We start from the raw sequence: 21,387 nt of genomic DNA on the forward strand, positions 1-21,387 counted from the left end.
TATCCCAGCTCAAGGTTCAAGACCCAGCAGTTGTCACAGAGAACTCAGAATGAGTAAGTCATTTATTTACCTCTCCATTCTTTAGATTTATTCAAACTTCTTTTTGAACAAGTGTTCTTTTTTGCCATGGTTTAAATAAAGGAGGTGTTGGTTTCGTATTTGTGGGTAGTAGTTAATAATTGTTTGGATGAAATGTGGAAACGGACGTGTTTTGAAACCTGCAGCTCCTAAGGAATTGTTGGATCAAGGTTCATTAGAGCTGGTAAAAAGTTTTCTGATATTTTCTTTACAGCGGACAAAGAAGATTTACAGTTGACAACCGTCTCATATGGGAATGAACAAGGTGTGGACAATCCAGCATTTGTGAAGGTAGGCTTGAGGAAGTCCCTTGTGAAAAAGAAGTGCACTTAAGTATACTTTTATACTTATCGCAGAAATAGCATATTTTAAAAGAACACATATAAGTACAAAATGTTATTTTCGACGCTTAAATACAGAGTTTGTAATTAACTTCAAATATATCACATTTTAAAGTGATATTAAATGCAATAAGTTGAACTTTTGAGTGCTTTTTTTAAACCACTTAAGTGGTACTTTTTAGTACATCTTTACATGTACTTTCATAATTGTTTCTAGTGTCTTTAAAATACGGTTAAAATGTACTACCAATGTACTAACAAGCAATTAATGTTAACTAAAATATACTTTAATGTCAGTTAACAATACCCTTAAGCATGAATTAAATGTAATATTTTCGACCACCTAAATGCATGTTATTTGTAATTGATTGCAAATATATTACAGTTTAAAATGACATTAAATGCAATTAGTTTAACTTTTGAGTGATATTTTTGAACCACTTAAGTGGGACTTTAGTATATCTTATATGTACTTTGAAACATGGTAAATATGTACTTCTCAATAAGCAATTAATGTGAACTAAAATATACTTAAATGTACTTTAATGTTATGTATCTCTGGCAATGAAGTTGAAATTTAGTATAGGCTATTTAAAATTTAATTTGAAAAATCTCTTAATGACCTAGTTACAATCAACACAAACACAAAATGAAATCCCACTATATTTATTGACAAAACAATCTCTAAAACAAATACACAAAAATGTGTTTTGCTGATGCACAAGAAAAACCCAAAACTACACACAGTGTCAGTCCTCTGTCGTGCGTGTCATGTGTACACTTTAACTCACTTATTAGAGTCTGGAGAACAATGCAAAATCACTTATATACTTACATACGAAAGTACCTATTTATAGACTAAATACATTTAAAATACATAAACAAATGTAATTTTGAAGAACACACTTAAGTTGTGCTTTAGTATATTGATGAATATATCGAAATAAGTGTACTTATTTAAAACACAATAAAATCATAATTATGTAAAATGTATGTTTAAGTAATACTTAATTAGACATTATTATAAAGTGCATTTTTAAAAAGTGCACTTAAGTATGTTAAGACTTATTGTCATTAAAGTGTACTTTCTTTAAGTACACTTAAGTAGCCTTTAATTTAGATTATATTATCTGCAAGTGCACTTTTTAAAAAGTATACTTTTAATAATTGAAGTACACAAAAAGTGCACTTTTACTGCAATTAAGCACGCTTCTTTTTTCACAAGGGGTGTGAGGAAGTGCTCTATAAAATGTTAATAAGATTAAAATCTTTTTTTTTTTTCTGTTCTTAGGAGGATAAATTAACAGATGACCTGAGTGACAGTGACAAAGAGGAGTCAGAGAAGGAGTCAAAATCATGCCTAAGGTGTGGTTGTGAATCTAATCTGTAATTACAACGTCATTCAGATTTCATTATAACATTATTTGGAAATGAGATTCCTTTGAAATTACATAATGTCATTCTAATTAAGAAATATAGACAAAAATGTAAATGTTTAGATTCTGTTAATCTCAATTCTGTCAATCATGTGCTGTAGGACTTCACATGTGCAATCTTTAGCTATATGTATTCATTGTTCACCACAGCAAAGCATGCATACCCATCACGGCCACAGAGACCTTCTGTAAGACACACTCCAAAATAATCAAATACATTGCTTTGGGAATACTTGCTGCTGGTAACATATTTTCGTCTTCCCAGTTTTATATCTATAATTGTTTTTAATTTAACATGTTGATATGGTGAGTCGCTTCTCAAGTAAAGAATGTTCATATTTTTGTGTTTTAAATTGTAGGTTATGTGGCATACTTCATTGCTGCATGCTATTTAAACTTCCAGAGGGCAATTGCTTTGGTTGTCCTCACTTGTCTGGGAGTGTTTATCATCGTGTGTGAGCTGGTGAATAAGTACAAGGGTGACACCATAAGGAGGTTCTTGAAGCCTGTGCAAAGGTGTTTCAAATCCAATATCAGATGGATAAAGTGGTGAGTTTGACACTTTAATATACTACTGTTCTAGGATTCATGATCTATTTTTAAAGTTTTTGCAAGACATCTCTTATGGACAGCAAAGCTGCACTTTATTTGATCAAAAATACAGTGCTGTAAAAACAGCAATATTGTGTTGTGCTGTGAAATTGGAATATTTTGTAACATTCTAAATGTCACTACTATCATTTTGATCAATGTAGTGCACCCTTGCTATATAAGGAATTATTTTAAAAAAGCCCTACTGACCCCAAATTTTTGAACTGTAGTGTATATAATTAGTTAGTTGGAATGGCTTGGAGGTGACTAAAAAGATCTGTTCAGAAGAGAACTATTCCCTCTGGTATTTTAGAAGAGTGTTTTTGTTAGCCTAGTTGCTACTGTACATCATGGTTACATCATGGTTACAATTAGCACAGCAATGTGAGCTATGTACATAAATAGCTACTTGTTAGCCACCTAAGTTTTTAAAGGTCACAAAACTCATGTTTGATGTTTTGACTGTATGCACTTGTTGTAGAACAAAACAGCAAAATCAGTCTTTGCCTTAGACCTTTCCCCCCTCAGAATTAAAATCATTATTCTAAAAACCCTCAGGAAATTCCTGAGTGATCCCATAGTGAATTAGCCTTCCTGCAAATTGATGTTGTGACTCTAAAACAGTGGTTCTCATCCAGGAGGCTGGAGGACCCGCTAGACAACCCCAGCAAACTTCCAAGTTGGTCTCAAAATTACTAAAAAGTATTTACATAAAAAATACTATTAGTATATTAAAAGAATAAAAATATAATTAATAAATTAAAATGATAAAATATGTAAAGTCAAGCTGTAACATAAAAACTAATTCTAGTAATTATTTCTATAACATAATAAAATAAAAGATGTATTTTTCTCTTCAGGAAATGCTTTTAATTGAAGAACAGTTCTTAAATTCAGAAAAACATTAATTGTGTTTAATTAATTTAAGTTTCTGTTAATAAGAAAGTTTGAAGAAGAAAAAAAGAAATAGCTTTGTCATAATTACAACAGAAATATTGAAAATAACTTATCGGTGAGCCTTTGAGTATTGTGTTGGACAACAGGGGGTCTTCGAAAAGGTCGAGAACCACAGCTCTAAATATAATAAAACTGTTACGGGGCTGACGAGACGTGAGACGTGCGGATCCATATGCAAGGCTTTATTATAGAACATGGTCAGAAACAGGCAGGGTCAGACAGTGGCAAACAGGTATGGCAGAGGCAAGACAGAGCAATCCGGGGCGCAAGCGTGGGTCGATGATCGGCGAACAGTATCCAAAGGGGCAAGGCATAGAGATAATCCAGAGACGAGAGCAATAATCCAAACAGGGAGCGAACAGAGTCCAAACGGCAGAGGCAAAGGGTAAATCCAGGAAACACGGGCAGGGTCAGACACGGCAGGAAAACAAGGCAAGACTAGGACTAGAATAATGGCTCTGTAGAGTTGCTATCGCTGGGTTAGTGATAAACGCTAACAATACTCGGCCCTGAGCAAGAGCAAGTCCCAGGATTATATGGTGTGTGGTGGTGATTGTGAAATGAGCATCAGGTGTGTGATGTGTGAATGGTGACAGCTGTGATCTGTGCAATGCATAGTGGGAAATGGAGTCCAATGTGTTGTGTAGTGTGAAAAGTCCATGTGGTGAACGGGTGACCTCTGGTGGTGAATGAGTGGAAGTGCATGGCCAGGATTCGTGACATAGCCCCCCCCCAAGGAGCGGCTTCCAGACGCTCCTAAACAATCCAGGAGGGCGGTGGCGCGGAGGCGGAGCAGGGGGAGGGACGGAGGGCCAGGTCCCTGAGGAAGAACCGGCAGAGCAGGAAACCAGGGCGGAGCCAGAGGCCAGGTCAGGACCGACAGAGCAGAGGCCCACCAGGGCGGAGCAGACGGCACGGGAGCCCACCAGGGCGGAGCAGACGGGACCGGAGCCCACCAGGGCGGAGCAGACGGGACCGGAGCCCACCAGGGCGGAGCAGACGGGACCGGAGCCCACCAGGGCGGAGCAGACGGGACCAGAGCCCACCAGGGCGGAGCAGACGACCACCAGACCCGAGCAGAAGACCACCACGGCAGGGCAGACGACCACCAGACCCGGGCAGAAGACCCCCATGACGGAGCAGACGACCACCAGACCCGAGCAGAAGACCACCACGGCGGAGCAGACGACCACCAGACCCGAGCAGAAGACCACCACGGCGGAGCAGACGACCACGAGACCCGAGCAGAAGACCACCACGGCAGGGCAGATGACCACCAGACCCGAGCAGAAGACCCTAGCCAGGAAGCAGACTGGGCAGGAAACCATGGCAGAGTCTGAGATCTGGGGGAAACAGAGACAGACAACACAGGGAGAGCAGAGACCGACAACACTGGGAGAGTCTTCGTTGCAGGGCAGGACGGGACCAGAGCCCACCAGTGTGGCGTAGACAGGGCAGAGTATCTCCACGGCAGAGCGGACTGGTCAGGAAGCCATGACAGGATCAGGGATCTGGGGAGAACAGAGACAGACACCACAGAGAGAGTCCCCATGGTCACAGGAGCCGTGACCGAGCAGGTCGAGAGTTCATGGACGGTCTCTATGGCTGTGGCAGGACAGGGCGAGAGCTCACGGACAGCCTCTTTAGCCGTGACAGGACAGGGCGAGAGCTCACAGACGGCCTCTTTAGCCGTGACAGGACAGGGTGAGAGCTCACAGACGGCCTCTTTAGCCGTGACAGGACAGGGCGAGAGCTCACAGACGGCCTCTTTAGCCGTGACAGGACAGGGCGAGAGCTCACAGACGGACTCTTTAGCCGTGACAGGGCAGGGCGAGGATTCGCAGACGGCCTCTTTAGCCGTGACAGGACAGGGCGAGAGCTCACAGACGGCCTCTTTAGCCGTGACAGGACAGGGCGAGGGTTCACAGACGGCCTCTTTAGCCGTGACAGGACAGGGCGTGAGCTCACAGACGGCCTCTTTAGCCGTGACAGGACAGGGCGTGAGCTCACAGACGGCCTCTTTAGCCGTGACAGGACAGGGCGCGAGCTCACAGACGGCCTCTTTGGCCGTGACAGGACAGACAGTGAGTTCAGGGACGGCCTCCATGGCCGTGACAGGGTAGACAGTGAGTTCAGGAACGGCCTCCATGGCCGTGACAGGCCAGACAGTGAGTTCAGGAACGGCCTCCGTGGCCGTGACAGGGCAGACCGTGAGTTCAGGAACGCCCTCCATGGCCGTGACAGGGCAGACAGTGAGTTCAGGAACGGCCTCCATGGCCGTGACAGGGCAGACAGTGAGTTCAGGAACGGCCTCCATGGCCGTGACAGGGCAGACCGTAAGTTCAGGAACGGCCTCCATGGCCGTGACAGGGCAGACCATGAGGTCAGGAACGGCCTCCATGGCCGTGACAAGGCAGACCGTGAGTTCAGGAACAGCCTCCGTGGCCGTGACAGGGTAGACAGTGACGTCAGGAACGGCCTCCATGGCCGTGACAGGGCAGACAGCGAGTTCAGGGACGGGTGCCACCACTTCGGGAGGTTCTGCAGCAGAAGCCGCCACCTCTGGAGGCACTGGAGCAGACTCGTGGACAGGAGAGGCCTCAGGAGCACAGTGTGCAGCCCACACACTCAAAATGGCAACCGCCATAACGGGAAGCACTGAGGTCAGGGGAACAGTCTCTGGAATAGCCAAGGTTGAGGCCCTGGGAATGCCAGCTACTCGCACCGACATCAGTGGTGGGTCCATCACACTGGATATAAGAACTCGAAGGACCGACCTTGAATCCTTGGGTGTGACAGACTCTGGCTGGAGCACTGTGACGTGGTGTGACTCTGGCTTGACAGCGGAGACGTGGTGTGACTCTGGCTTGACAGCGGCGACGTGAGCAGACTCTGGCTTGACAGCGGCGACGTGAGCAGACTCTGGCTTGACAGCGACGACGTGAGCAGACTCTGGCTTGACAGCGACGACGTGAGCAGACTCTGGCTTGACAGCGACGACGTGAGCAGACTCTGGCTTGACAGCGACGACGTGAGCAGACTCTGGCTTGACAGCGACGACGTGAGCAGACTCTGGCTTGACAGCGACGACGTGAGCAGACTCTGGCTTGACAGCGACGACGTGAGCAGACCCTGGCTTGACAGCGACGACGTGAGCAGACCCTGGCTTGACAGCGACGACGTGAGCAGACCCTGGCTTGACAGCGACGACGTGAGCAGACTCTGGCTTGGCAGGCATGACGTGAGCAGACTCTGGCTTGGCAGGAATGACGTGAGGGGGTGCTGTTGCTGCCGCCATTTTGTGAGTGAGTGCGGTGCCGTGTTCCTCCGCGACACCCACAGTGAACGGAGAGCCCACACACAGCAAAGCATAGTCCATAAATTTACTGAGAGATGAACGGGGACCCTCGCGGATTAACTGAGACTTGAGCGGCTGATTAATGCCCTCACAAAAAAAGTCTATTAGTGCATAGTCTGGCAGATCAGAAAAATAGGCGAGGTCTAAGTACTCCTGTATGTATTCCTCGAGCGGTCTCAAACCCTGCTCGAGGGTTAACAACAGTCGTGCAGTGTCCATACCTGGCCAATGTCCTCTGGAAAAGCTGCTGGATCCTTGTGTGGCCGAGTATTCTGTTACGGGGCTGACGAGACGTGAGACGTGCGGATCCATATGCAAGGCTTTATTATAGAACATGGTCAGAAACAGGCAGGGTCAGACAGTGGCAAACAGGTATGGCAGAGGCAAGACAGAGCAATCCGGGGCGCAAGCGTGGGTCGATGATCGGCGAACAGTATCCAAAGGGGCAAGGCATAGAGATAATCCAGAGACGAGAGCAATAATCCAAACAGGGAGCGAACAGAGTCCAAACGGCAGAGGCAAAGGGTAAATCCAGGAAACACGGGCAGGGTCAGACACGGCAGGAAAACAAGGCAAGACTAGGACTAGAATAATGGCTCTGTAGAGTTGCTATCGCTGGGTTAGTGATAAACGCTAACAATACTCGGCCCTGAGCAAGAGCAAGTCCCAGGATTATATGGTGTGTGGTGGTGATTGTGAAATGAGCATCAGGTGTGTGATGTGTGAATGGTGACAGCTGTGATCTGTGCAATGCATAGTGGGAAATGGAGTCCAATGTGTTGTGTAGTGTGAAAAGTCCATGTGGTGAACGGGTGACCTCTGGTGGTGAATGAGTGGAAGTGCATGGCCAGGATTCGTGACAAAAACAGACAATATGTGCTTTTAAAAACATGAACCATAAATGTACACATGTGTCAAGTGTGAAAACTTGAAGTCAAAAAAGGTGAACCCAAATGCAGATAACCAAATCACAGTTCTGGGGGAATATATTAATATCTGTAATTTGATGAAAACGCAAGTCCCAAAACTCCTTAAGATAAATCCAGAAAGTCAGCACAAAATGTTCCAATAGTGCAAAACTGTTTGACGACAGTTCCAAAAAGCAAATCCCAACAGTCCACAAAGTTATTCCAGAAGGCATACAAGAAGTTCACATGAATCCATTCAAAAACAAAAGAAATGTCAATGCTTCCAAAAAGTAAAACCCATAGGTCCACAAAGTAAATCCATAAGGCATTCAAAAAGTTCTCAGGAGTCCATTCAAAAACAAAAGAAATGTCAATGCTTCCAAAAAGTAATTACCATAGGTCCACAAAGTAAATCCAAACGGCATTTAAAAAACAAAAAAAACAAAGAAAATCTGTGAGTGATTTCAAACAATTTCAAAGAGCACGTCAAAAAAACAAAAAAACAAGGAACTATACCAGATACACAAAGTTGTTTAAGGATAAATCCATTAAGCAGGACACGAGACTGACCTAGACTTGGTCATGGCACTGCAAAAATGGAGCAAAGTACTCAGGAGAAGGGTGGCTTAAATACACAACCAGAAACAAGGCACAGGTGACAACTATTAGACATAATGACAGAGACTGAAACCCAACAAAAAGGCAGAGGGGGCCTCTAGTGGCCAGAAATAAGCCCACAACCCTGACAGGACCCCCAATGCAGGGTCAAGGATCTCCATACATGACGAGAGTTCAGTATCCAGTGGACCGTGTAAGCAGGCTGGCCCCCAATGATCTGAGAAGGAAGGAGAGGTCTGACTGGAAAGGAGAAGATACAGCAGGTTTTAGTAAAGACACATGGAAGGTTTGATTAATTTTTAGTGATGTAGACAAGAATAATCTGTTGGTAACTGGATTTACTTTCCTTGAAATATGGAAAGGACTGCTTGTAGGACTCCACATGCAGGCAGATTCTTAGTAGAGAGCCACACCCATTGGCCAGGAAATAAGGCAGGAACAGTTAAACGATGATGATTGGCCTGGCGTTGATACTGCTAAGAGGCCTGCAGAAGCTTGAGCCTAGCCTTCCTCCATTTTAGGAATCAGCATCGAACAAAGCATAGAGCTGATGGAACCCCAACCTCTGCCTCTTGGTCAGGTAACAATGGGACCCAAACTGGCACTCAAAGGGAGACATGCTGATCACGTGACGCTTTCATGAGCCAAACATTAGCTGAGCTCCGTGTATATAACCGTCTTTTACTGTTGTTTGTCTTCTTTTCTTACATTTGGGGTAGTTTTTTTCGTTTGTCATTGGTCTGGAGATGTCACACAGTCAGAAACTCGTTTATCTTTCACCATCATCCTCGCCAAGTAAGAAGAAGACAAACCAGCGGCCGCGGCGGGCCGAGACATGGAAGAATATGGCGGTCACTATAAAGCGATTTGAGGACATTTTGAAGGCTGAATTAGCAGCAATGCACACCGAATTCGCCTCTCACATGACTACAATCCAGAATATATGCTCTAAAGTTGACTTTTTAATAGGGGATCAGAGAGAGCAGAAAAAAGTGATCGGCGAACACACTGGCCATCTGGATGCCCTCGAGCAGCAGGTGACTGATTTACAAGACCGCAGCAGACGCAGTAATCTCCGCCTACTGGGACTACCTGAAGGGGCCGAGAAGGATGACCCGATTGTCTTTCTGAAATGGTCACTGCCGATCTGGATCCCATCACTTGCGGGCAAAAATATCGAGATCGAACGTGCGCATTGAGTTTACTCCAGAGCTTCAATTGATCACTCCAAACCGCGAGTGATTCTATTCAAACTGTTACGTTACAACGACAGGAATTTGATTCTTAATGAAGCAAGACGCCGTGGTCCTGTAAAAGTGTGTGACAGTGCGATGTTGAGCTTTTTCCCCAACTTCTCTCCTGCGACGGCAAAGAAGCGGACTTCCTTCAATACAATACGGAAGGAATTGAAAGAGGCAGGTCTGCAGACCTTTCTTCTGTATCCAGCTACTTTGAAGATCGTCATGAAACACGGTGAGACCAAACTAATGCACTCACTGGATGAAGCACGTCAATTCCTGAGCTCCATTCCTGCTCCTCATTCTCCCGGGATGGATGTGGCATAAAGGTTTGATAATACAGAGTGACTCGAATTCTGATTTACTGATCTAGAACTTCATGTGACAATCGGCTACTGGTAGTTCTTCATGTAAGCTAGGAAACTTGGTATCACTAATGTACAGTTTTCAGTGTACATGATGCAATTATTTATGTTTGTTTCCTCGTTATGGAAAGTATACAGTAAAGTATAAAGTTTTTTTTACCCCACTTTATTACTCGTGTAAATCCGAAGTTATTCTGTTCTCTTATGATAGGGCTAACGGCGGTGTTCTAAAGAATGGTACTGGCTGTCATGTTACTGTCATTGATTAAGACAGGGGAGGGCGGCAGCCTGGGGTTTTCACCCCAGTCTGTAAAAGTTTTATGGGGTGGGTTTTCTTTATGTTAATGGGTTTTTAAAGGCAGTTAATTAATTTGCAGTGGTATAACTTTCTCTCATTTGTTCAGTTCACTTATTTGTTTGATAGTAATGACTGAAATGAATATAATAAGTTGTAATGTCAATGGTTTAAACGGCCCGCGTAAACGTACAAGTTTTTTAGAACTACTGCGATGAAGATTGACATTGCTTTGATCCAGAAAGCTCATTTGTGGAAGGATGATGTTCATAGATGCAATAATAAATATTATGAGGCAGTCTCTTTTGCTGCGACTGACAATAAAACTAAAGGTGCTTTTAATAATTGTTTGAAGAAATTTCAATATTTCCATTTTAGACAGAAATAGTGATAAGGCTGACAGAATAGCCTGTACACCCCTTGTGGAAAGTAATTATCCCCACTGATAATTCTGTTGTTTCTGCTTCAGTTGTTTGCTCTTTTCTCCTCGAACAATCATGCAGACCATTGTCCATAACTAATCTGGTATAAGGATATCAGTGGTGACTTTGTTTTCTGATCGGATTTGGGAGAATCTCATCATCCTCGAAGAGCCCAGATCATCGGATGATCCATTTGTGTGCATTCATCGCCTTTCACAAATTGCAGTTCATGTCCACGGGATGCACTCGGTGCAGATTATATTATTGTTATTATTATAATTTTTTTTTAGTCGTTTGGTTTCTTCTTTTTTATGTGTAGTTTTTGTATCACTGTATGTTTTACATTTTATTTTTCGTGTGTTTGAGTTTGCCTTTAAATAAAATAAAAAATAATTGTTCACAAAAAAGGGAGACATGCTGATTGCTGAGGAATGCAGAGTGTTATGAGCATACTCTGCCCAAATGACAAAAGATGCAAAGGATATTGGGCTGTTAGCTGTCATGAACCTCAGAGTGGTTTCTAGGTCCTGGTTTAGTCTCTCAGAAAGTGCTTGGGACAAATAGACAATTAGCTGGCCCCCCTCCAGGGTCAGGTTCAGGTTCTTGAACTTGGGCCCTCCTCACTGTGGCTTCAATTTCCCATCTAACTGGAGCCAGCACCTTGTTTGTTTGTTTGTGTTTAACACCAATCCAGCTTCTGTGGCTATTTTCATGGCGAGAAATATTATGGCTGTATTATATAATGTTTTAAAATTTATTTTTGCTAAAAACTCCAAAACTATATTTGGCTTAACTCTGTTAAAAATCCCTTCAAAAGAGTTAACTGAATAAAAAAAAAAAAGTTCTCAAAGATTAAAACCAGCATAATCTAATAAAACATGCTTAATGGATAAAGGTATTCAGCAAAGAGAACGTGTTGGAGGATCTTCCCCAAGTATTAAAAACTTGTGTGGAGCCACCACTTTAGTGCTAGGAATGATGAGATCTACTGGCTCCTTTTGACCAGTGGGTGAGAAAACGCGAGACAGGGAGTCTGGTTTCAAATTCTTGGATCCTGGATGATAGGACAGAGTGAAATAAATGGTTGAAAAACAGTGACCATCGAGCCTGGCGAGGATTGAGTTGCTTAGCCTGTTGGATGTATTCCAAATTCTTGTGATCTGTGAGGACTAAGAACTGGTGTTGTGACCCTTCAAGCAGTGCTTCCAAACTTTGACCACCAATAGTTCTCAATCCCCCACATCATAATTTATTTCAGCAGGTGTTAATCGATGTGACAGAAAGGCGCAAAGGTGATGCTTGTTGTCCACCCCTCGCTGTGAGAGAATGGCTCCCTCTCCCACATCCGAGGCATCAACTTTAACTACAAACGGCTTAGGATCAGGGAGAGTCAGAATAGGAACAGTGGTGAAATGGCGCTTTAGTTCCTTGAAGGCCTCCTTGGGGTCAGAGCTCCACAGGAATTTAGAGGTTTACCCTTTGGTGAGGCTGAGAGAGGAGCTGCTACTGCACTGAAGCTCCATACAAACTTGTGATAAAAATTTGCAAATCCCAAAAAACGTTGAACCTCCTTCACATTTGTGGGGGTAGACCAATTGGTGACAGCCTGGATTTTTCTTGGATCCATCTAGATGTTACCTGGGGTAATAATGAATCCCAGGAACTGCACCTCAGATACATGGAATTCACATTTCTCTGGCTTAATGTACAAGTGGTTATCCAGGAGGGGACAGATAACTTTTTGAACATGCTTTGTGTGTTCTTGCAAGGATCCTAAGAAAATCAGAATGCCATCTAGACAGAAAAACACAAACTGGTTTAACATGGCACGAAGGACATAATTGATTAGGGCCTGAAAAACAGCTGGAGAATTAGTGAGTCCAAAGGGCATAACTTGATACTCAGGGGTGTTGAATGCCGCTTTCCACTCATCCCTTTGCCTTATGTGCACCAGATGATATGCGTTGCGCATGTCAAGCTTGGTAAAAACTGAGGCTCCTTGAAGCAACTCAAAGGCAGAGGACATGAGGGGCGGAGGGTAGCGGTTTTGAACAATGATTTTGTTTAGGCCTCTGTAGTAAATGCATGGGCGAAGGCCACTGTCATTTTGGACCACAAAGAAAAACCCTGCCCCAACAGGGGATGTTGAGGGCCGGATGAACCCTGTAGCGAGGGTTTTCTCAATATAACTATCCATAGCTGCCCACTCTAGAGGAGACAATGAAAAAATACTGCCTCTTGGGGGAATAGTGCCTGGATGCAGATCGATGGCACAATCATATGGCCAATGAGGTGGTATTGTGGTGGCCTTGCGCTTGATGAAGGCCTCCTGATAAGGATGATACAAGGGGGGCACTCGAGAGTGGTCGAGGAGAAGCCATGGGAAGCCCAAGATTACTGGGAATGCAGGAGACTGGATGAGATGGAAAGATATCTCCTCTTGTTGTTGAAGAATGGTGAAATGTAGTGGAAGTGTTTGGTGAATGATTTGTCCATGGCCCAAAGGTCTCATATTGGGCTAAGGTGGCCTCCTGATGAGCAACTGCCCCACGAAGGTCCTGGGCAGTGGGCATGGGTCCAATCTGCTGGGTCTATGTCTGGAAATGTGTGGACAGGACTAATGTGAAAATCATGAAAACAATCAAAAGAGGTGAACCCAAATGCAGATAACCAGATCACAGTTCTGAAGGAATGTTTTTATATCTTTAATTTGATGAAAATGCAAGTCCAAAAACTCCACAAGATAAATCCAGAAAGTCAGTTCAAATGTAGTAGTGCCAGTAGTGCAAAAAGGTTTGACAGCAGCTTCAAAAAGTAAATCCCAAGAGTCCACAAAGTTAATCCAGAAGACATACAAAAAGTTCTCAGGAGTCCATTCAAAATCAAAAGAAATGTCAATACTTCCAAAAAGTAATTTCCATAGGTTCACAAAGTAAATCCAAAAGGCATTTAAAAAGTTCACAAAGAAAATCTGTAAGTGACTCCAAACAGTTTCAAAGAGCATTAAAAAATTAAAAACAGAAACTATACCAGATTCAAAAAGTTGTTTAAGGATAAATCCATTAAGCAGAGCTCAATCGGCATCTCTGTGATTTGTCTTATATCAATTTTCAAGGTTTTTGTTTCCTGTGCACCTTTTTATCCATCTTTCACAAAGAATGGAGCTGCGTTGGAGTGTTTGATAGTATTTTGGGTGCTGTCATATCGCTACACCATACAATTTGCAGAAAGAGAAAGCTGAAAAGGTTTAATGTGTTACAAATAAATAAAGCATAAAGCTTGAGATAGTATTTTAACCTGGTGAAATGTAAATGACACGGGGCACAAAACTATATTAGTTTTTTTTTTTTTTTAAATCCATCTAATTGGACCATAGAATGGGACTCTCAAACCTTGACATCTTGGTATCCGGGAGATAAGTCAGTAATTTCGAGTAAAGTCACAGGCTTCGCTTATCCCGTGCGAATGCACCACACGAAATTCAGATGTGGGGGGGTAATTTCAAAATCACACATGGTCCCCAGATAATACTAATCCTGTGTGAATAGGGCTTTAAATACACAACCAGAAACAAGGTACAGGTGACAACTATTAGACATAATAATGACAGAGACTAAAACCCAACAAAAAGGCAGAGGGGGCCTCTTGTGACCAGAAATAAGTCCACAACCCTGACAATGCATCTCTGTATGTATGTTGCAGGGTGTTCATAGTAATTGTGGTGGGACTGCTGGTGGCATGGCTGGCAATCGACACACGAAAGCGCCCAGAGCAGCTCATCTCTTTTGGCGGTGTCTGTCTATTCGTTATTGCCATATTTCTCTTCTCTGCACACAGAACTGCAGTGAGTAATAAAACACACATTCCTGCACACGTTTTATTGAATGTGCTTATCTCAAAATATATATTTTTTAGACTTTGGATTTCCTACAAACCTTATCAGATTGTTGAGGTTACACCTACCTGTATCATTTCCCAAGAATGAGATGTAGATGCTAAAGGAACATTGTTTAAAGTAGTGTGGTTGTTAAAGAAAATGTTGTTTGCATTGAATTCTGATTAGGTGATCTGGAGGACAGTCTTCTGGGGACTCGGTTTACAGTTTGCCATTGGCCTGTTTATCATTAGGACAGAGCCTGGTCTTGTAGCTTTCGAATGGCTTGGAAAGCAAGTTCAGGTATAATATAAAACATCATTATTAAGATTTTTATTAAATTAGAAAAATGCAAAACAGGAGCATTTTCACAGAGATTTGAACACCTCTGGATTGTGTAAAATAATACAATGTCCATCATACTTGAAAGATATCTCTCTAAATGAAGTTAATGTGTTATAATCTATTTTTAACTTATTACGACAAAACAATAATGATTGATTATTTAAAATGCAGGAGAGAAAGAAAAACAGAATTTGATATGGCTACCATGTTCTAAATCATGTCTTTCTTTCTTTTTTAGATATTTCTGGACTACACAAAATATGGTTCATCCTTTGTGTTTGGAGACCTCATTGAGAACATATTTGCTTTCCAGGTTAGTAATGGCACATACTTGACATGAAAAGCATGGATGGGTTTATTTTTACTAGTGAATGTTGCTGAATGCTCACAGGCTCTGCCTATAGTGGTGTTCTTCAGCAGTGTAATGTCAGTGCTGTACTACCTGGGTGTGATGCAATGGATCATCACAAAGGTAAAAGTGAAATGTTCAGTCTTGTATTTATTTAACCCATGAGACTTTCACGATATGTTCTTCAAATGGATGTATTAATAATGTATTTTTCTATGCCAAGATTTCCTGGGTAATGCAAGTAACGATGGGAACCTCCTCTACAGAGACTCTCAGTGTGGCAGGGAACATATTTGTTGGTCAGGTAGTCATCATTCCTATAATGCACAGAATTATTAAAAAATCAAATGTCTTAAAGCATTTCATGACAAATTTATATGTGCATCAGTTTCTTGAAGGACAAGCTACTTTAACACAATTTTGGGACAAAGCATTTATGATTATAGCATTATTCATTGTAGCTCATTTCTGTCATAATTTTGTAATGTTCTGATTTTTTCAAGACCGAGGCGCCGCTCTTGATTCGTCCTTATTTGAAGGACATGACCAAATCTGAGATTCATGCTGTCATGACTGGAGGATTTGCCACCATTGCAGGAAGTGTTATGGGTGCATTCATCTCATTTGGGGTACGACAACATGTACTTCTTTTTATTATGAAATTCTTCTATGAAAAGCTGGAATGTTTAGTTCTTTAGTTTGCAGTTTGTTCATTTCTCTAAGGGATAATAAATCTCCTCTACACAGATTGATGCCTCGTCTCTGATTTCCGCATCAGTGATGGCTGCTCCATGTGCTTTAGCCATCTCCAAATTGTCCTACCCTGAAACTGAAAAGAGCAAGTTCACATCTACAAGTCAGATTAAAGTTGATGGCGGGTGGGTTCTCCTATTGAATATGAACTTTAGGTTTCTAAATATTGTATGTTGCATGTTAAATTTTTTTATTTTTTTTTCTATGTGTGTGTGTTCAGTGGTGAACAGAATGTCTTGGAAGCTGTCAGCAGTGGTGCATCTGCATCAATAGGACTTGTGGCGAACATCGCTGCTAACTTGATTGCTTTCCTTGCTATTTTGGGCTTCATAAATGCTACTCTGGGATGGTTCGGAGGCATGGTGGGATACCCAGATGTCACTTTTGAGGTGTGTATTGCCCAATCCTGTGTGGCTTTTTTGATGTTCAAGATCATTTATATAAATGTAAATATATACATGTGTGTGTGTGTTTGTGTGTGTGTATTACAGTTCAGAAAAGGTTGGGGTCAGTAAGACTTTTTATTGTTTTTGTCTCTTGTGCTTAGTGGGGCTGCATTTATTTGATCAAAAATAGAGTAAAATCAGTAATTTTCTGAAATATTGTTATAATTTAAAATAAATGCTTTCTATTTTAATTTATTTTAAAAAGTCATTTATTCATGTGATGGCAAATCTGAATTTTCAGCAGGCATTACTTCAGTCTTCACAAAACATTGATATTTTTGTGGAATTCGTAATACATTACTTCAGGATTCTTTGATAAATAGAAAGCTAAAAAGAACAGCATTTATTTGAAATATACATATTTTGTAACATCATAAATGTCTTCACTGTCACCTTTGTTTGAATGAATGCATCCTTGCTCGATAAAAATAAATATCTTCAAAAAAAACAAAAAAACCTACTGCCTCAAACCTTTGAATGGTAATGTACTTACATGTTCCATCAAAAGGAAAGAGTCATAATCATCATCCTATAAATCTTTCTATACAAAAGTGTTTTAAAAGTGTTGTTACCTTCAACTCCTCAGTTGATCTGCTCCTACGTGTTTATGCCGGTGGCCTTCATGATGGGAATTCCATACGATGAGTCTTTTACAGTGGCTGAACTTATTGGCACTAAACTCTTCCTCAATGAGTTTGTAGCCTATGAGAAGCTGTCAGAGCTTAAAAACAACAGACTTAATGGCATTTTAGAAGATGGTGTAGATAAAAAATGGATCTCAGTAAGTATTTATGTAATATCTCATCAAATTGTGTATAAATACGCAGTTAATAAACATAATAATAAATAGTCAAATGCATAATCTGAAATGTATGTTGTCCAAACTACTTGCAGGTTCGATCAGAAATCATCTGCACCTATGCACTGTGTGGCTTTGCTAATTTCAGCTCTCTTGGTATTGTGATTGGAGGCCTGTGTGAGTATCAATTCAAAACACTTGTTTGAAGTGTGCTTAAATGATTTTAGTGGTCATAATGTGCCTTATGACTTCTTATCACCATTGTTCAGTATCTCAAATTTTTTATAACATATCATTTACTGATTTTTTTATTTTATTATTATTCCACAGCCTCTATTTGTCCACCAAAGAAGAGTGTCATATCTACTTTAGTGCTCAGAGCCTTGTTCACAGGCACATGTGTTTCCCTGATCAATGCCTGTATTGCTGGTAAGCAATCTGTAATTATTAAAATCTGTTTTAACGTTTTACCAACATCACAGCTTCATCACCACACACATTAGGTTATTTTAGCAGACATTTTTAGTCAAAGCAGCTTACATTGCACATTAAATAGATTGTCTCTATGAGGCCTTGCTCAAAAACAGAACATTGACGGTTTATGAATTTCCGTTTGCCAGGTTCAAACCTTTAACCTAATATCAGTAACCAGCACAGATTAACTACTATGCCACAGCCCCCATCTGGTGGTTTTGATTGAGTACAATCTGATATTGAGTTTTGCATTGTTCTGCCTGTAGGTATACTTTTCATCCCTCCGTTGGACTGTGTGGATCTGCTTCAAAATGCAGACTTCAATACCTCTACAGCTAACATTGACACTTGCTGTTATGATCTTTTCAAAAGGTAAGGAAAGAGAATATCGTTGCATTAATTGTAGTGATCTGAAAGCACTCTGGATTGAAATGTTTAAAGGAATAGTTTACCCAAAAATGAAAATTTGCTGAAAATATACTCATCCTTAGGCCATCCAAGATGTAGATGAGTTTGCTTCTTCATCAGAACAGATTTTGAGGAATTTTAGCATCATAACACTTGCTCATCAATGGACCCTTTGCAGTGAATGGGTGCCGTCAGAATGAGAATCCAAACAGCTAATAAAAACATCACAATAATCCACAAGTAATCAACATGGCTCCAGTCCATCTATTAACATCAGAAGTGAAAAGCTGTGATAACAAATCACATCAAGGCGTTTTAACTTTAAACTGTTGCTTCATACTAAAATACGAGTCCTCTATCATAATATTGCTTTCCTCAGTGAAAAAGTTGTATTGTTTTATTCAGAAGAGAAATATCATCAAGCACTGTTTACACGAGAAAACGGTTCTAAACTAATATGTTGTTGGATTTTGGACCGGAGTCTTGTGGATTACTTGCAGATTATTGTGATGTTTTTATGAGCTATGTACTCTCATTTTGACGGCACCCATTCACTGGCCTAAGGATGAGTACATTTTCAGCAAATTTTCAGTTTTGAGTGAACTTTTCCTTTAATATGGGAAACATTTATTTAGACAGACATCAATATAAATATGTTTGTTTGTCTGCAGCACTGTCAACAATGGAACAATTTCTTTCGAGGGGTCCTGGAGTGGAGTGAAAAATGCAACAATTTATTTTGCAAACTGTTGTGGTCTCTATCAGGAACCTGTTTGCCTGTAGTTTGGCCAACAGATAACACAACAACGCAGAAAACACCTCTGAACTAAATATAATGACATTGTTTATTAAATTCACACATTTTGAAATATATTTTAAGTTAATGTATGTGCAAAGTATGTTCGATTTTATTTGGCCATTTAGCTATTCATACATAATTTCTTTATTGTTGAAAAAAAAAATGTGTTGGCACTATGCATGTGCAAATATTTTTATGTTCTGTAAATGCTGTAAATTTAATTCAATTTGTGTTGTTCTGTCTTATGTAAATGTTATAAGCATTTTTGTAGTTTACACATCTAGTGACATGATTGATCTCAAGACATTGTCCTATTCAGTATTTTATTCTGACAGTTATGCTGTGAAAATTTGCATTACAGGAGTAAAGCATAACCAGTGAGGGCCTAAGGGCAAACAGTTTTTAAGATAAGACGCAATGGACTCTGCCTTTGGGTGCTAAAATAAATCAAAGAAGTTGCTATTTAGACATCTGCTGCTATTTACACATTTATTTTACAAAAACAAATAACACAACCAAAACACATAAAATGCTTATCCCTACAAACATACTGTATATCACCAATCTTCTCTCTCTAATACACTACAATCCATAGTTTTTAACATGTAAACCCTACAACAGACCACAGTACGCCCTATCATATCACGTCTGACCACTATACCAATACTCCATGGACATTAGCATGAGCCTTTTTTGCTAAATAACGATTACTAAATCTTGTGAATGAGGTAAATGTTTAGATAGCTACATTTATTTATCTATTTATTTAGGTTATTTTCAACGATCATACATTTCAAAATATCATAACCTGTAAATATTGAGCATTCAAAGGTTTGGGGTAAGTCAGATTTTTGAATGTTTTTGAAAGTAGTATCTTATGCTCACAAAGGCTTTATTTATTCAAAAATACAGTAAAAACAGTAATATTGTGAAAGAAATAGTTAAAATAACTGTTTTAATGTATTTTAAAATGTATTCCTAGGATGGTAAAGCTGAAGTTTCATCTTGTGCTTCTTAATATTTTTGCGTAATCATTTCATAATCATTGCGTGGTCATTTTTATCAGACTTTTTTGATAAACAGAAAGTTCAAAAGTACAGCATTATCTTTTATAACATTATAAATACCTTTACTGTCACTCTTGGTCGATTTAATGTATCCTTACTAAATAAAACTATTAATATCTGACCCCACACTTTTGAATGTTAGTATAAAATATATACAGTCCATTTGTGTGAAGTTGGAGGGTTCCAGAGATAGATGACGCATGAACAGTCTGAAAGGTCAGTACTAAATGGCTTTACTGTGACAAAGCACATGATTTTCCCTCTTCTAGGAGACACATTTAAGATAAAAACACATCTGCATTGATTATGACACTAATCCTTTGCCCATATACAACCAATATTGGTGCACTGGTGTTGCAGATTAACAGCCATTTCCTTAAAAGCAGAACAATCCACTATAAATAGCACCTCAGCGACAGCTACAGGGAAACAAAAGCTGCATTTCTACACAGCTGAGACACATACATCACAGATGTTTGAGGAATTCTTGAACAGTCCCTCTTTCACGGTTCCTCAGTCATATAAACTTGGCATAGGAAAATTTGAATAAATCATAAAGTTTCTCTGAGTCTATCTGAAAACATTGTTCATCCATCTACAGGCAGCCGGGTTTAGTATTTTCTTCAGTCTTAAAAAGGGGATATCCTTAATTCAGCTCTTAAAAATAAAATTAAGGTTCTCTCAGGAGGTATTGGTGGTGACTTATAGCTGCAAAGCAGTTCACAGTAATATTACAATTGGCCAAACACCTCTGGTCATTCACCCTGTTACCATCCTTGTATCTATATTGCCATTCATATTTGTTGCATTTTAAACACTATGTGCAAAGACAATAGACAGCATCCATTTACAGGAAGCCATTTTTCCTGTACAACAGTAGCTATAGACATTTCTTTGATGTTGTTTCCAAGAGCTCTAATCCTTCTTTCTACCTCATCCTGACAGTTTTTGGGATCTCCACAGCTTTGTGTTTAGTGGTGGAATTGCTCTCTCCAGCTTCACCTGTCTTTTTAACCACTTTGGGGCTAGACGTGCCTTTCCTGGTGGACTGTGGGCTAGTTCCTTTCTTCTGAAGCTGAGGGCTGGATGAGCCTGTTACGCCCCTCCGGGCCAGTAGAGGGCTCCTGGAGGTCTTTATTTTAGGTTGTTGTAGAGACTCTATTGGCTTTAAGGGTCTTAGGCCCAAAAGTCCACAGTAGTAATTACACTGATGTTGAGTAATGAACTGATCGATTATCTTTGGAGATCCTTTATCTGTGAGGCCTTGATACCTGCAGGAGACATGAAATTATTAGTCTGTCCAAGAAAAAAAAACTGAAGAAGAAGTGGAAATATCAGAAAAACGAGTAAACATTATAATCTCATAGTAAAATATACCAACCCTTTAGATTTAGTAACAATTTCAATTCTTGTAATCTTTGTATCGACACCTGAAACACATAAGAGTTTATTTTATACTATTATAT

The 21,387-nt window shown here is 40.7% G+C and overlaps 2 protein-coding genes across 2 annotated transcripts in view; one reads left to right on the plus strand and one right to left on the minus strand.

The window, feature by feature from the left end:
- Positions 1-20,742, plus strand: LOC306843352 (sodium/nucleoside cotransporter 2-like). Its single transcript, XM_079374794.1, has 18 exons — positions 1-53; positions 293-369; positions 1,711-1,784; positions 2,006-2,097; positions 2,215-2,404; positions 14,310-14,451; positions 14,671-14,784; positions 15,065-15,139; positions 15,218-15,298; positions 15,399-15,479; positions 15,679-15,804; positions 15,923-16,053; positions 16,149-16,317; positions 16,961-17,155; positions 17,269-17,350; positions 17,504-17,602; positions 17,914-18,019; positions 18,727-20,742. The coding sequence occupies exons 1-18, from the start codon at positions 50-52 to the stop codon at positions 18,836-18,838; spliced, it is 1,950 nt and encodes a 649-aa protein (XP_079230920.1). The 5' UTR covers positions 1-49; the 3' UTR covers positions 18,839-20,742.
- The window catches only part of LOC306843351 (alpha-protein kinase 3-like), a 16,342-nt gene continuing 14,274 nt past the window's right edge, over positions 19,320-21,387 (minus strand). Inside the window, exons 14-15 of the mRNA XM_079374793.1 lie at positions 21,303-21,351; positions 19,320-21,192 (exon numbers count right to left, since the gene is read on the minus strand). Of these exons, the coding sequence (XP_079230919.1) occupies positions 20,850-21,192; positions 21,303-21,351 (392 nt within the window). The 3' untranslated portion in view covers positions 19,320-20,849. The remainder of the gene's footprint in view (positions 21,193-21,302; positions 21,352-21,387) is intronic.

This window comes from Barbus barbus (assembly GCF_936440315.1).
Source record: "Barbus barbus genome assembly, chromosome: 23".
NCBI lineage: Eukaryota > Metazoa > Chordata > Actinopteri > Cypriniformes > Cyprinidae > Barbus > Barbus barbus.

Bases quoted from the DNA above. Each gene is read 5' to 3' on its own strand.
- LOC306843352 (XM_079374794.1), top strand. The intron at 14,452-14,670 runs GTGAGTAATAAA...AATTCTGATTAG, and splicing joins TCTCTGCACACAGAACTGCA to GTGATCTGGAGGACAGTCTT. The intron at 17,351-17,503 runs GTGAGTATCAAT...ATTATTCCACAG, and splicing joins TATTGTGATTGGAGGCCTGT to CCTCTATTTGTCCACCAAAG.